Genomic DNA, 17,564 nt, shown 5'->3' with positions numbered 1-17,564 from the left:
GACCCTCCACTGCGCTCAGGTGAGCACTGGTTGCAGGAGACGTAAAATAATAAATGGCTTAATTTCAGGGCTGAATCTAGGTCATTCTCTGCCATCTCTCACAGGCCTTTGCCTTTGCGCCAAGGCCAGCTGTGTTCATGGCCATTATCAATCTAAGCATTGATCTCTTCTGCACTATTTAACTGTTCTGTGCGAGGCAGCTTGAAAAATGTCACAAATGACAAATGTGGCTCATAATGAGCATCTTGAATGTGAAGTCAAAGCCACACACAGCGAAAACAACAGGAAGCACCTGCAGTTAGGTTTTATTGTTTTCTTCTATGATATTTGTATTTTATTTTAATGCTGCATAAATTCCATGTGACTAAATCACTTTGGAGCAGCAGATAGTTACTTTATGACAACGCTGATTGGCTGATAGCACTACAAACCCAAACAATCCAGAGCTGTGATATCAATCGCAGCAGACCAACAAATATAATTAAATAATTTTATTTGCAAGCAACAATTAAAATTTTGGCACTATGTATCCCTATCTGAAAGCTGTATGCTTCATCGTTGTTCAAAATCAGTTACTAGTAGCAGTATTATTTTAGTACGCTATTATTTAGATATAATTACTTAAGTATTATATCTAAGTATACTAGTATACTAAGTATTCAATATTTTGATTAAACCTTAATTTTTATATACTTGAATTGTAATTTTAGTTTGAGTATTTGGATACACTTTATTTTAAAGGACAAGTTCGGTATTTTACACTTAAAGCCCTGTTTACAGATCGTATCTGATGAAATAGAACGGTTAAGATTAAAATTTGGACACATGCTCCTGTCCCGAGAATTTTAGGTTTATTTCGCTTTTGTGGACCTATTTTGCCAAACGCGTCACACCCGTGATTCTTCCGTTGAGAGCTTGAATAATAGACACTCCAGCCCAGTTGGTGGCGATAATGCACCTTTGCCAATTGCAAGCAAACCACGGGCATTTCATTGAATACACAGAAGCAGCAGAAGAAGAAGCGGCGGAGTAATATCGTAAAGGTGCTGCGGTCTCACAGCACGTCCTATTAAGTCAATGGAGCTGGACAAAAACTACGATAAAACCTGTTGGAATGCATCTTTTTCAGCGATTTTTGATGGAACATATCAGTGAACACTCCCTGACCACTCGGTGAGTTTCACGTCTTTGTAAACGAAAGTTTAATGTGTTTTTAGGACGGAATCTTCCAGTGCATATAGACAACCATTGTGGGGGTGGTGGGGGGGGAAGCGAAATAAACCTAAAATTCTCGGGACAGCAGCATGTGTCCAAATTTTAATCTTAACCGTTCTATTTCATCAGATACGATCTGTAAACAGGGCTTTAAGTGTAAAATACAGAACTTGTCCTTTAAAGCAACACTAGAGAACTTTTCCTCTTCGGTCACCCTACAGGTTGGAAGCGGAATTGTCCATTACCACTGTCGTAAATAATTCAGCCTACCGTCCCACACACACTCGCTGTTTATCCAGCACCGGCTTTGGAATGAACGATGTCCACAGACAAGGTAAAGTATGTTGCATGATTTTATGAAAGTATGATGTATTGTGACATCAGAAACGAAGAAAAAATAAATAAATGACTATTGTAACGCTTGCCGTAAAGCAAGTCAAATCTGTAGTTTCTTATGTCTCATTTGAACTACAGAAACACGACCCGATCTGGCAAACTTGCATAGTGCGGTTATAGCAGATATAGGGCCGCAAAGCGAATGCAGAAGTGCCTTTCACCCTGTTACGACTTGAACCATTGAAACGATTTTGGAAACATTATTTTAAGGTAAAAAAGAATCTTCAGTGTTGCTTTAAGGTGATGTAGTTACATTGTACTTACTCATAAGTACTGAGTAATATTGATTAACTACATGCACTTACTATAGAGTTACGGTTAGTGTTAGTTACTTGTAATTATGCATAATTTACTGTAATTACAATAGTAAGTACATGTAGTAACGTGTAACTACGTCACCTTAAAATAAAGTGTTAGAGTATTTTTTGTTGTTTATTTTAATTCATCTGTTTAGCTTTGATTCAAATCTATTTCAGTTTTTGTAATTTTAGTACTTGAACACAAACTTATTTCAGTTAGTTCCCAAGGCAACCTTTCTAATTTTCAAAATTTTCCTCTAATAATGCATTTTAATTGTATAATTTCATTAGTTTTTTTTTTTTTTTCATTTCAGCTTTACATTAATTGATCAAATATATGTTTTATATTTTTACTTAACTGTAACACTGTTAACAATGGCAGCTAAGTTGATTTCCCCCCTCAAAAAATAAAGCATCACTATACTAGGATAAAATTATAATATAATATTATATTATATTATATGTAAAATGCCTGGATTTTAGACAGAGTTCATTAGTGAAATTGAAGAACTTTTCCAGCACTTTCCAAGTACAGTCGGTGCTTTTCAAGTGCAGAGAAGGCATTTATAATAAACTAAGGAAAAAATATCAAGCCTTTTCATGGATGACACTCAAAATTCAGGCACATTTCAAACCTTGACAACATAACGCTTAAAATCAAGCGTTTTCCACTCTGCACGAACCATTTAAACAAATGCACCAGGACATCAGTAACATTACCTCCTGTCCAGTAAGGAAGAGCAGTACATCTCCCTCATCTTCCTCACACATGTGTATCTGGATGACAGTGCGAATGGCCGCTTCCAAGTAGTCTCTCTCTGGCTCGGGTGTGTAAAAGATCTCCACGGGATGCGTCCGGCCGGGAATGGTGAGCAAGGGGCAGTTGTCAAAATAAACCTGGAACTTTCCAGCGTCCAGAGTGGCGCTCATTACGATGACCTGGGGAGGAGAAAATGGACTCAATTGGCTTTTGAAAGGACACCATTTCACACAGCACTTGGTAAAATAAGCTCCTCTTCGCCCATGTCTACAGCGAGCACATTTCGTTCTCTCTGGGGACATTATGATTCTAATGGAGGAAAAAACACAGAGCCATTTTGAGGTCCACCCGGCACCTTTCCACATCATGACGCGTTATAATTGCTCTTAAAGCATATTAAACTTTAAAGCTGGATGGGGACACTGGGCCAAGGGATCACTTGGAGTCACCTAGACCTTATTTAACAGTCTCTGAACACATGTATAACCTTTGATTTGTTCCTGACAACAAGTAGTCATTACCCATCTGCTTTATGAGAATCGGTCCAGCACATTTCAGCCATAAAACTCGCTGCGCTTCTGCTCTCCTTGGGCTGATGGCTTTCAAATGGGCTGACCCAGCAGCAGTCGCTTTACCTCCACTAAAGCGACTGGCTGTGCATTTCTGAGTGGAATGGCCACGTTTGTCTTCAAACAAACGGCCACACAGCTGTCAGGTGTGTGAACAGCATCATCGGCAACAGTCCGATGAAGAATATACAGAGACAGACGTTCACAGAATGATTTGATTTGTTAAGAGGACGATTTCTCCTGGCTCAGCTTGATTCCGCTTCAAAAATGAAGCTTTTCTCTCCATGACACTGAATGCATGTTTTTATAACAGATTATTAAATGAAAATGATCCCATCATTTACTCACACTCAAACCAGGTGTATATGACTATGTTCTTTCTGACGAACAATCGGAGTTACGTAAAAAAATATCATTGCTCTTCCAATCTTTATAATGGTGGTGACTGGCGGTCCTGATTTTGAAGTCCAAGAAAAAAAGCATCCATCCATCATAAAAGTATCATACAAGTAATCCATAAGGCTCCAGGGGGTTAATAAAGGCCTTCTGAAGCCAATCTAAGTATGTTTGTGTAAGAAAAATATCCATATTTAAAACTTTAAAAACTAAAATAACTAGCTTCCGGCAAACAGCCTTTATTAACCCACTGGAGTCTTGTATTTTTTAACAATAGTATCATGCAAGATTACTTGTATGACACTTTTATGATGGATGGACGCACTTTTTTGGGCTTTAAAATCTTGTCCTCCATTCACTGCCATTATAAAGCTTGGAAGAGCCAGGATTTCTATTTATTTATATATATATATATATATATATATATATATATATATATATATATATATATATATATATATCAGATTGTATTCGTCTCAAAGAAGAAAGTCATATACACATACGATGGCTTGAGGGCGAGTAAATCATGGGGTAATTAAAATTTTTGGGTGAACTATCCCTTTAATATTACTCAATACTCATTTGTATTTACAACAACAGTGTAACAAGAGCACCTTGAAGTGTAAAGGGTAATCGATCATTAAGATGCATTTAGAAAATAGACGGGATGAATTTCTATTTCATGTCAACTTTGATATTCTTCCCTACACGTCCCCCACTTTATATGTAATTAAAAAACAACCACAAGGTGGTGCAAATACATGATCAGCAGCATCACATACCTTAAGGTCGGACCTCTGACGCACCACTTCTTTAAGGACGCCCATCAGAATATCTGTGGCTAATGTGCGCTCGTGAGCCTCATCGAGAATAATGACACCGTATCGCTCCAATAAGGGGTCGTTCATAGCCTCACGGAGTAACATACCATCAGTCATATATCTGTAGACAGAAGACATGTTTTTAACCTCTCTTCATTATCTCAGGTGTCACCAAAAAAGACCAAATGTCTTTTTTTCAAAATGTACCCAACTACTATAAACTTCCACTATCTTTAAAAATCATGTACACATTATTTGATGTCTAAATTTTTGTTTTCTATAACTTACTTCAGTATGGTCTTTGCCGAGCTACAGTCCTCAAATCTGATTGAGTACCCAACCTCCTGCCCCAGCATGACGTCCATTTCATCTGCCACTCTCTGAGCCACACTCATGGCTGCCACCCTACGTGGCTGCGTACAAGCCACCCCACGCTTCGGGCCAGGGAGGGACCTCACCATGTCCACACACCACTGAGGGATCTGAAAAAGAGGACGTGACCAAATCATTAGTATTCTCTACTGGGTTTCTCAGTTCTTTAAACCAAATGAAAGAGTACATTTGGTCCCAGTCTCAGATTCCCTCTTGGCAAGGTTGTGAAAAAGGGTACCGCAGCTTTGGTAGTATCACTAATATGACTACACTAAAAACAACAATAATTTTTATTACTGTTATTCAAAATATTAAGTTAAAACAGTAGCCTAAATCAATAAAGAAATATTACTATTGCACTGTAAAATAAAATCTGAAAGAAAATAGAAATATAATAATTACTAATTATAATTACTATTATTTAAAATATTTTATTTAAATAGCAGAAACTAACAAATCAATAATGAAATATTGTACTGTAAAATATAAATTATAACTAAAATAATTACCACTACCAATTATAAAAATTTAAACAAATCAATAAAGAAATATAGTACTAGCGTATGGTAAATTAAAAACCCTAATTACTACTACTAAAATAATCATAATCATAATATACATAATATAATAATTATTGTAATATAGTTTTATAATAAATATTAGATTTTACAGAACAACAGTAAGATTGCAATGCTAATATTTATGGTCATCCAAATTTCTTTGCAATAAAACATTAAACCATTGAGTTTGAAAGTGATATTTGAAAGTGAGTAAAGTGAAGGGAAACCTAAAAGCTTATCTTTTGTTGACAACCGATTTATAAATGATTCTCATTACAAATTTGGGAAGATGCAGGGCTCGACAGTGCGAGTGTTTCACTCACTTTTCACACTCACTCACAGTGAAACACTCGCACTGTCGAGCCCTACATCTTCCCAAATTTGTAATGAGAATCATTTATAAATCGGTTGTCAACAAAAGATAAGCTTTTAGGTTTCCCTTCACTTTTCTCACTTTCAAATATCCCTTTCAAACTCAATGGTTTAATGTTTGATAGCAAAGAAATTTGGATGTAATGTGTGCAAACTGTAAAATGTATTTAGGGGAAAGAGTGCGACTAAAATCCCTTTACCAAATGAAGCACATTTCATTTACACTTTCGGTCTTGTGGACTTATAATGGCTTCCGCGTGCGCGTGCCCGTTAAGTCCATGAGACCGGAGGGTGACCCATTTGTCATTTTCTTATCCCTTATTTATCAATATCTTAAATGGTATAACAAACGTCTTAATTGTCACTTTAAGAGGTCTTCAATTTGTGAAATGGAAAACAGCGATAGAGCCTAATGCGATTATTAAACTTAAAATATAAACTTCAGCTTCAAAAATAATGGATGAGAAGAATGGCAGAATGCGATTAATGAAAATGCACATTCATTCTCTGACAGCAGAAATGCAGCCGTTACACTGGTGACTCTGTAAACAAATCAGCTGCGCTACTTTGTTTCTCAACAGTATTTAAATGTTTCAAACAGCCATTCAGATGCATGTATAAATCCAAATACTTAATACTTAAAGACTTAATAGATATTTATTTTCAAACTTGTGCACTCACTTTTTTGCTTTTAAATTTGGAAAATTTATATAGGCCCTAATGAGCGAGTACTTCATGTTTTGTTTTGTTTTTAAACGAAAAAGTTATTAAACCTGTTAGGACAACACTTTTTTGTAACAATTCAATACTGTGATAATACCATATACTATGATAAAAGCTTTAGCAATTATTGTGATATATCTAATATATATAATTTTGCCTGTAAAAGTCCCTTTTCTCTCTTTATTAAGGTAAAACACATTATTTGATCAATTTTAAATTAAAGTTTTTTAATGCACTCCTAAAAAACAAAAGTAAGTGTCAAGCTCAGCGATGGTTGGTTGAGTTTTTAAATGAAAGGTATAATTGACCAGAGCGCTTGTAGTGGAGCAATATAATTAAAATCAAAGAATTTGTGATTTGATAATTGCACTAAGCCATATTACATTCTCATCGCCTTGCATTGTTAAAATTCATAAGAAAAATTGCTGACCAGTTGGTGCGTAGCACTGCTTTATAAAGTATACTCGGTGTAAAAATACACAGATTTTTACTCATATGTGGTGCTTGGCAAGTGTTCCTTTTGGACACTCTGTGAGATGCTAGCTCATGCAATCCATGCATGAAATTTGTTCATAAACATTTGAAATAGGGATGGGGCCGATCCGATCCAGTATCGGTATCGGGACCGATACCAGCGTAATTCACGTATCGGATTTTCCCGATCCAACCTGCGGAGATATCCGATATCCTTGAGTCATGTCTGCGCTTTAACGTTGTCTGCTGAAATGACTCCAAAAGTGATTCCCGCCGGCTAGTCTGCTAGCTGGCTGCAAACTGCGGAATGGATTTCCTGAACGGAGGCGCGGCTCAATGAGACACAGAGTTATGAGACACGCCACCGCTCAGGAAATCCATTCCGCAGTTTGCGGCCGCTGTGTGGAAATTCTTCACACTGGAAACACCGCAGAGCAAGACAGCAAAATGCAATGTTTGCAAAGCCGTAATTCAGAGCTCGTTGAAGCTCCCTCGCGTCGTACAACACAACGAATGCAATCAAACATTTAAAAAAGCACCACGTTACTGTGCGTTCACACCAAACGCGAATAGCGCGTCAAATTCGCGTCTGCCGCGTCTAGTTGGACGCTTGAATATTTTGAATCCATTCGCGCGCCCAGAGCGAAATTGACGCTCGTAAAAAGCAAAAGTTTGAAGCGAAATTGACGCGCGTCTGAGGCGAAATCCGCTTGTCTGTTTGCACATGGCTGATGTTGATCGAGCATTCATCGAGAGAGTTACAGCATCGGAGCGAGGATCACCCTTTAGATAGTGTGTGTGTGTGTGTGTAAGATGTTTACACTTGCACTTTTCTTATATTTCAAGACTCAAAGTATTTGACATTTTGGGAATGTAATAAATATTGACATGACCTACAGTTGCATATTTGTTTTCAGAATGGGATTTTTCCTGTTAACAGGATTTACTGTTTTTCTGACTTCCTTTTCTGACCTTATACTTACCATACATGCATAAATATGTAGGCCTACATATCATACTTGCCTGTTGAGAGGAGTTTATTTCAGCATCATATAAAATAAACAATAATGATAATAATAATATTAAAGCAAACACAGCTCTGGTATCGGAATAGTATCGGTATCGGCCGATATCCAAATTCAGGTATCGGGATCGGAAGTGAAAAAATGTGGATCGGTGCATCCCTAATTTGAAAACGCACCAATTTTTTTTTTTTTTTTTTGGATTTACACAATTATAGAATATAAAAGAATATATTATAGAATATCAAATCTAGAAATACTTATAAATACAGAAATTTGACAAGCTTGTGAAAAGCTGTAAGGCATAAGGAAAATGTTGTGCTGTCTGACCTGTGTGGTCTTTCCAGAGCCTGTCTCTCCAACGAGCACAAAGCTCTGATGACGGTTGAGGATGTCATTAAATCGTTCTTTGTACTCCCAAACAGGCAACTGCAGCCTTTTCTTGAGGATCTCGTAATAACGCGGTGTGTGAGGCAGGTTGGTAAAGGGGTTGATCTGCTGATTCATGGCTGTCTGCTTCAGAGGAAGTATCCCAACGGCAGGTACGCTGAGGGGCACGCTTGATCCCTTGCTGTCCCTCTCTCGGTCCCGATCACGATCTCGGTCTCTGTCGCGGTCACGATCGCGATCCTTCGACCGGTCGTCCCGATCTCTGTCCCGGTCCTTACTGATGGGAAGACAAGCAATAGCAACACGTAAGCAGAGATTTTGATTTAATGCCCTGGTTTTAGTTTTCTGGCAAACCAAAAGTTAAGTGCAGTAGGTGATCTGGGAAATGCTAATATTAGCCTGCTAGCATTGAAAGCATAAGTTCCCACCCTCCCAGCAAATCGCCATCCAAAGCCACGCCTCCTGCAAAAACACATGAAGGCACACACACACCTGCTCTCTGCAAAGCATCAGAAGAGACTGCGTTAAACTACCTCATGTCTCAAAAGAACATAACATTACAATAATAATGAACAAACAACTTAGAGAGCCTGTACCTAAATGCTGCCGATTCATTGCGGTGTTGATACGGTTGACAGTGAAAAGCATAATTCCGAGTCTGAGGACGTGAACAGCTCCGGTTAGACTGTCACAGGTTTACATCTCTTAATTATGATAGTTATGGCGTGAACGCATAAGCTTGTTGTTTTGGAGGAACTGTAAATGGTGGCTGCTGTTTGCGGTGCTCCTCTGTCTGTACGCGCTGATGACGTAATGTCTGTGCGAACAGGGTGCACAAATAAATTTAGACCGTTTAACAGTGATTGCTATCAGGATGTGAGGAGACTTTCAACCAGTACAACAAAAAAAAATTCTGTAGAGCAGGGGTCGGCAACAGGCGGCCAGATTATTTTGATAGCGGCTGGTTCTGAAATAAATCTGTCATGACAGCAACAGTTACTCACAATCACTTCGTCTGAAGAAGTGATTGCGAGTAGGCTAACTGTTCCTTAGTTCGTCTTTAGTGATTTTGCCTTCAAAATAAAAGTACGAGAACGTTTTTGCAGCAATGTTTTATTTTGAGATGAATTGAGAGCTTTTCATTTGAAAAGTTCTGAAAGACATTCAAAAGAGTTTGTGGATCGCTAGACACTCCTCTAAAATAGCCATCATGAAATTTCTAATCTTATATTCTTTGCAAACGGCGGCAACTTCATTGCAGATAAGACACACCGGCTTTGCATTTACAGAACTAGGTAGGATGAACGGTTGTCTTTCCATTCTTCTTTGTATGCCCTATTTTCGCTGCGGTCTTGGCCATTAGTTGATTTACTTGTTTTTGTGTAGGTAATACGTTGTCAAATATGTTTAAACTTAAATAACTACCTATACAAGTAGTTATGTCTCTTTGTATTAATCTGTCCTGTTATTGACGTATTGCGCGTCATTGACAAAATGTGCAACCAGATGTTCGGATAGTTCGAATATATGTGTGTTTTTTAGAGGGAATATTCGAACGTCATTTTTGAGCAATTTTGCCTGCCCTACAACTCTCCAGACTCTTTACCATTTTCTCTCACCAGCTAGCTTAAATGTTAATATCACTCGACGTAATAGCCTACCTCCAGCACGCAAACAATAAAAATAAAATGCAATTTAGTAGCCTACATGAGGATCCAAAGGAATAATTCTAAGTGTAAAAGTAGACTACGTCAAATAATTACAATAAGATAGGCTCCATAGTGTAACAAGCAAATTAAAATGTACTAGGGATGGGACGGTATGAAAATTTCATATCACGATTATAGTGACCAAAATTATCGTGATTATCAATATTATCACGGTTTTGTTAAAACGAGATTAAAGTGTTCAAAAAGAACTGATGCTCACACTAAAAACAGTTTAATAGTTGAAAATCAACAAACAACAAATAAAACAAGCAGCTCTATGCACTTTTTTAAGCAAGATATGCTTAAAAGCATATTTAAAGGCATTTCCTTCCTTATAATGACCGTCGTCAATATCAACGCATCATAACACAGCGCACATCCATGTATCGCAACGGACGCGCACGCGCTCTCTCGTTTCATTCAAATACAACTTGCCGTCTTGCGTCTCAATTCTTGGGCGATTGTTTTGTACGCTGTACAAAATTGATTTATAAACAGGTAAGATTTAAAACATTAATCTCAATTCAATATGTCCCTGTAATTGTGTGGTAAAAAAAATATATAATAAAAATCGGTGTAATAAGTGTACAATGATAGTCTTGTTTGAACTTGTTCGTTTTTGCCTCAAAGCCACTTGCTGCGAACTTTTCTTTGCGGAAGCTTCACGTTTATTTCAAGTGAGTGAGCTAAAATATTTCAACTCAAAACAACATTTGTGCCCAATTATTTCCCAGACGTAGTTTTTGGTAAGTTGCCTTGCGTTCGCTATAAACAGTGGGTGATGGTCACACAAGAGGACTCGGCAGATTTGAAGTGTTTCCCCCCTATTGTAGTGACCATCCTCGATTAAGTTTCACTCAACACTTTTGTAAAAGCCAAAATATGACCACACCTCAGATTTGGTCCTCTTAAAACGCTGAAAAATCTCCTGAGCACGGTCACTGCCTTTCGCCATTCCTTCTCGAATAGAAAAAACAACATTGCGCGCTGCGCCTGCGTCAGACTGTTGCTGGCTGGACAGGATTTACAGTGAGTTATTAAAATCGCGATAATCAAACACGGTTTTAATGATAATAAAAATTTGAACGATAATACTAACCGTCAGTACATTTTATCGTGGTTTATAGTGAAACCGGTAATCGTCCCATCCCTAAAATGTACATTTATTATTCACAATATGGAAAAAGGAAATAAAACAGTTCGTTAAAAGCATGACTCAAACATGCCATTAATGGGCTTATTCACATCCTCTTATTTTTATAGTTATTTTTATTCATTTTATAATTTAATTTTAATCATTGTTTCATCAACAAATTGCCTGCAGTCAATAAATAAGCAGATATAGCAGACAATGTAATCAAGACATTGAGGCGCCAGCGCGATTGCATTGCACATGAACTGGAGCTTATTTCATAAATGAACCGAAACTCAGCATATAAGCTGCCTCACAGACACGAGAAATATAGAAAGCTTGAAATGTCTAATTTTAAACAAAACAATTCAAAACGAAAAAGAAACCGACTAGGCTACTCTTTGCTTATGTAATACGTATTAAATGTGCATTTCTCTCTATAGGCACGTTCACTGCTGCGGTCACTATTGCAGCCGACACTGACACAGAAAACACTAGTTTATTAATAAACAATTAAAATGTCTCCTCTCCTTGCTATACTTGAAACATTCATAATCATTACTTTTGCCAGTTCTTTGTGACAGCTTTTAGGTGTGTTATTGGCAGCGTCACCCTCTGGTTACATTAACGCGTCACCATCGCATCAGCACCGAAAAAATGGGGATTTTTTTTTTACAATAATCACACAGCACAACCTTTTTGATATTCTGTAATTAAATCAACTAATCGAAAATCGTGACTCATCACTACTGCTTTATTAATTTATCCAGTGTAAAACCCGGACACTTAAAAAAAAGTTTTTTTTTTTAAGTATTAATTGTTTTTCATACAAATACCATAGAAACCATAAAGTTACATTTTGCAATGATAGTGACAGGGCTCCAGACTAACTTTTTGCCTTGGTTGCACTGGTGCGCCTAACTTTTTTATTTAGGTGCACCAGCACAAAATTTGGGTGCACTGAAAATTGTTCTCGGCTCGCGTCACCTTTAACGCCACAATTTCAAGGTCACCTTTTTATCACGCTCTATATACATTCATATTATGTAAATGATTTTAAACAAGAATAAGGTGTAGGTAAATAAAAAAAAATAAAAAAATAATAATTTTAAAGTGCTTCACTGAGCTGCCAAACTAACTATTTGCTCAGGCGCGGTATAGGCTCTACCTCCGTCTCTGAGTCGGATGCCATCTCCGACGAAGGACCAGGGCTTGGCATCTTACCAGGGACTGGGGAGAATGGTGGCTGAAGTAGCTTCATGTCTGGGCTGTTGTCGGAGCATTGACCGGGGAGTAAAGGGTTTTAACGGTATTCCTACTCTTACCGATACTGCTTATCGATCCGGTACTTTAACTGTATTCTTATCGGTTCTTTTTGTTTTTATATATATATATATATATATATATACATATATATTAGTCTAAAAAGAAATCTAATAAAGTAATCAAATGTAAAATAACACTGCATAATTTTTCATAAATAGATTAATGCTTAATAAAGCTGAAGTTATTCTTTCAAGAGCTTTGTAGTGATTTTTCTCTTGTTGTTTGATTCGCAGTAATGGCGCAATCGTCCGCATGTTTACTAGACTGCGGCCCCTTTAAGACCGAGTGCAGATCTGCTATTGATCTGATGCACCATATTCTCCCAACTATTTCCATAACTACGTCCATTTAAGACATAAACTGTTTTTAGTGAATCTCCAAGCCGGTCATTTTGACATACTTTTGTGTACATTTGATCGTTTAGACACGCACATTAAACCCAAAGTAGGCTATAATTTGCTTGTCTTGGTTTCGGTTTCGGAGCGCGTGCCGCCTTGCGAACAACATCTCTTGCGCAGATTTTGTGCTTTTAATAGCTCTTTTAATTATTTAACGCGTCTCGCAAGTTAGCAACAGTAGCTAGACTGCATTTTACAACAATCACCGATCGTGCTGATTCTGTCGTTAGGTTTGAGTTTTAGGGAGAAATGACAGTGTAATGCTGCGAAGGGAAGAAGTTGCGCTAGATAGAATGCGGCTATAGTTTTTAATGGTTTTACCTCAATATATTATTTTTTATAATCTTTGGAAGCCGAAATCTAAAATAAAATCAGACTAATATCACAGACCTTAAGTGTAACCAGGCTACGTTTGAATGTTTAATTCTGTCCTCCGTCATCACTCATTAAGCGTGAGAGAAGAGTGTGAGTTCCGTCAAAGGAGAACAAACAAACAAACAAAGTTCGTGGAGAGGCAGCGGATGCGAGGACGTTAGGTGCACCGGTGCGACCTAGGAAAATTTTTTGTCGCACCCTTACAAAATTTGGTCGCATGTGCGACCAAATTGGTCGCACTCTAGAGCCCTGAGTGAGGTGCTATAGGCTATGCCTGGTTTATTCTGTGGTTATGATCTAAATAGGCCTACATGATACTGGATGACCAATGGTTAATTTTAATAAAACTCAAACAGTCAGAATATTACATTTTACCAAATAAAAACGTTTTTTAACAGATGTTACTGTTTTTGTTAAAGCTGCAGTCCGTAGATTTTCCTCTTTGTCGCCATCTTTGTTTGAAATCTGCAATTGCAGTCATTCGCGGAATTATCAATTTTACGTGGGTTGTGCCTCAACACGGCACAGCGCGGATGAATCCAATGTTTTGAGGAGAATGTGTGGCTGTCCATCACCACGCCGGTGTGGATACTGTCATTCAGAATCACAGATTATACTTTTTGGAAGTATGACCAACATAAGAGTTTTCACCGGAAAATGTCATCTGAACAAGTCGGTTGCAGTCTCTTTTTTTTCTCCGAAGTCCGAACGAAGTCTTTTGCATTTTACAACGGGTGAATCTCGTCACTGGTGATTGTCGTTTGAACCTTTCTGGATCCGCCATCAAATTAATAAGTTTAATTATATCAAGTGCTGTGAGAAAATGCTATAAATCTCCACCTCCAACATCCTCACACGCAATATAGCCGACTAGCCGAGACTCCTTTATGTGGACAGATGTGACGTAACGACGCAAAGACATGCTCGAATTTCCCGCAGAAATCCACCAGTACCACTGGAATTAAAAACATTATTACAAGCTTACCATTTTGAATCGAGCTAAAGCAAGCAGATAGTTTTGAACTCTGGCTGGTTATGTACTTGCTCAAATTTATTTTGGATAATTTTTAACCCAAAAAAGTTACGGACTGGAGCTTTAATGAACATAAATTTAACATAGTAAATCTGCATCCTAACTCAAGCTAATACTACTGTCAACTGACTGTCAAATATGCGTTTCGAGACAAAACATGTAATATTAAAGCTGCCGTCTGCAACATTTTTTTGATCATATTCAGTGTAATCGACACTATAATCCGACAGAACAACATAAATAAGGTGGTTTTAGAAAAAAACCCGAGCTTCTAACTCCACCTGGAGCGTGTTATTTGTTTTGCAAAAATCCAGCGCTCCCGCTTCATATGGTCCAATCAGCGCAGGGGGGTGTGAGATCTGACTGTCAATCACAGGTCGTGCACACGCCACAGATCCCCCTCCTGGAGATTGCATGAAGCGTGATGGCGGAGAGAAAATCTACTAACAAGCTCCCAATTCCTCGGTTATTGCTATTTATGGATAGATTAGCCAGGGCAGCCTACCTCCGAGTCCATGGTGTTGATAGATGCTGAAGAGACGGACGCGTTCACAGAAAATCAGGTACACACACGCACAGTGACGCACTGACGAGCACGACCTCGATGGGAGGGTGCTCGCTGGTAGTGGGGAGGGGCATGAGAGTTGTAAACATTCAAAATTTTGGCTAATCGACCCAATCTGCCAGACTTGCCGACGGCAGCTTTAATATTGCAGCCTGCACTGCAAACTGTGCTGAAGGTACGTGCCATCAAAGTCAGGCAACACAAACCTGTTTCAAGACTTGAAGCAATATCCCCCATAAGCACATGCAGAAACTAAGAAATTCATTTTCCAATAAAAATTTATTTTGTTAAGGAAAAATGACAAATGTTTAAATGTTCTACCTCAGATTTGTGAAATGTTCACCTGTTTGGCAAGTGTTTGTCATGATATGTTCTGACAATAAAAAGTAGTTTAAAACCACAATTAATGCTCTGGTTTCTACAACTTTCACTTAGGAGCAAAAGTCTGCCTTTAAACTTGAAAGAAATAAAGATTTGACATTTATCAATACCAACTGATATAAAAATTATGATACTTTTTTTTTTGGGGCCATATCGCCCAGCCCTACATGAAAAAAAATACCATCATAATAGGCTACCGTGAAACCGGTTTAATTTGGAAAAATACCGTGATATCATTTTTTTTGGTCATACCGCCCAGCACTACTCTTGAATGAATAACTTTAATAATCATTAATCTATCAATTTATACAGTGAAAACTATGTAGTGCTATTTTACATTTGATTCCTTTAGAAATATTTTTTTTTTGTAGGTCATATTACTCATCTGAACAGTAATGTTATACAGACCTTCCTGTAATTAAATAACTGTTTATTTAATTTATATTTGTTTTATTATTGTAGGCCTATTTATTTGAGCATTAGTTGGTACTTTGTTCTTATTGTATCGTATGTACATAAAACACAAAAATTGCCTGCACACTGGTGCATTTACAGATTATATGTTTTATATTAGTTGTGTTTAAACACTGATGTTTCTTTTGCTAAACATGTTTATTTTACATTTCAGAATATAAAATAATGTTAATTGTGCTCTTAATTTGTTTCTATTTTATTTCTTTTTTAAAATAACAAAAAGAACCGATAATTGTATACACATCCATATTAGTGCATTTAATGAGGACAAGGACTAAAATCTCCCCCCCAAAAAAAACATTGCGAATGACAATCAAATTAGAAATTAAGAAATGTATTTTACAATCAAGAATAAAATCATCGATTCACTCTGTTCACTTCACTCATCGGTTCAACAAGTTGACGACCTAACAGATTTACTATTCCGACACATAAGAACGATTCGTTTAAGATTCGGACAACGCTACTCACGTATTACTACGAGCAATCACTTAATATTAAATATTAAATATTTATATTTAATAAGAATATCATTAAAAACACAAAAATGCCACTACAACTACAAATGATCCAAAGTGAAATAGAAGGCCGCGCTTTTAACCGTGGGCAACTACAAATCAGGCTTACTAACATAAACCCTAGAATGTACACTCTCACACCCCCACTATTTATTTCCAATTTACTTTTTGTGGTCAGTTTTAGTTTCTTTGCGGATACTTTCAGAGCTAAGTGAGCTACATTCCGACACCGGCAAAGTCAGGATTACACAACATATTACACTAGTCTAGTGTTCGTTAAGCGGCCTTCTTCAAAACACATCTTTGTGTATATCTCCACACAGGTTTCATGTCTGCTTCTTTACACACCGAGCCAGAACTAGAAAGTAACAAATCAAGAAAGCCGGTGAAACGTAAATAGTGTGTGTTGTACGTCAACCTGCTTGTTGTGCACGCGCGGGCAGACCCATGCAGTAGTGAGCACACGTGCTATCGGCACTAGTCACAAAGACTCGCGCGCAACTGCGCAAACAACCCGCATTCCTGAGTGTTACAATAACCTCTGTGGATATCAGCTGTGCATTTTATGTATATTATTTATTAGCAGCGATGTCAGAGAACTTGCTATTATAAAGCCACACCAGCACAAGTGTGAGCATGCTAGTGCAACCTAGCAGCTCTTTCCCTCCTCAGCGGACAGATAAAACCCTCCTCAAGCTCAACATACCCGTCAGAAGATCTCTTCTTGCTCGACGAATAATCATCGCCTAAATCCAACCGATGCCGTTTTGACATCTTGTAATATAAAGATTAATAAGGTAAAAGAGGAAAGAGTTTGTCGGTTATTCCAACGCAGCCGCTGCTCTCTGTCACACACACACACACACATACATACGGCTAAAAGACAAGATGGCGACCGGAAGTACTTACCTCATCATTATTGTTTCAAGTGCACAGAGGATAAACACACCACCCGCCTATGTTTATGCCTTTTATTCATTGCAGTTCTCAGCCAAATATTAAAAGAGAAGTATGCTAAATAATGTACGTTGTGGATGATCTTCATGAAGGACCCGGAGGATATTATATCTAGCGCCAAATAAGACGACCGCCCCCTCTCAGAGCTGCAGTTCCTGCTTTCACCGCACGGGGCTCTGCAGAGTTTGTGTCCTTGGATTTTCCTCACTCACCCTAGCTATCTGTAGAACTTTACATATAAATTACATATTTTAAATAAAAAAAAAAAACAGCCAATTATTTTATTTTCATACAATATAGGCCTACATGAAACTACATGTGTTTTTA

At 37.7% G+C, this 17,564-nt stretch overlaps 1 protein-coding gene across 2 annotated transcripts in view; it reads right to left on the bottom strand.

The window, feature by feature from the left end:
- dhx15 (DEAH (Asp-Glu-Ala-His) box helicase 15) overlaps positions 1 to 17,348 on the bottom strand; it is a 53,681-nt gene extending 36,333 nt beyond the window's left edge. The window contains exons 1-5 of one of the 2 annotated variants that reach the window (XM_082161721.1): positions 17,190 to 17,348; positions 8,310 to 8,646; positions 4,745 to 4,938; positions 4,418 to 4,577; positions 2,631 to 2,849 (exon numbers count right to left, since the gene is read on the bottom strand). In XM_082161721.1, the coding sequence (XP_082017847.1) occupies positions 2,631 to 2,849; positions 4,418 to 4,577; positions 4,745 to 4,938; positions 8,310 to 8,646; positions 17,190 to 17,197 (918 nt within the window). In that variant the 5' untranslated portion in view covers positions 17,198 to 17,348. Of the gene's footprint in view, positions 1 to 2,630; positions 2,850 to 4,417; positions 4,578 to 4,744; positions 4,939 to 8,309; positions 8,647 to 16,986; positions 17,161 to 17,189 lie in introns of those variants that run through there. The other variant, XM_082161720.1, reaches the window with a different exon arrangement.
- Between the last annotated feature and the right edge of the window lie 216 nt (positions 17,349 to 17,564).

The sequence above is a fragment of the Leuciscus leuciscus genome (genome assembly GCF_965113295.1).
Source record: "Leuciscus leuciscus genome assembly, chromosome: 2".
Taxonomy (NCBI): domain Eukaryota; kingdom Metazoa; phylum Chordata; class Actinopteri; order Cypriniformes; family Leuciscidae; genus Leuciscus; species Leuciscus leuciscus.
This window is presented reverse-complemented; position numbering and strand designations above follow the sequence as displayed.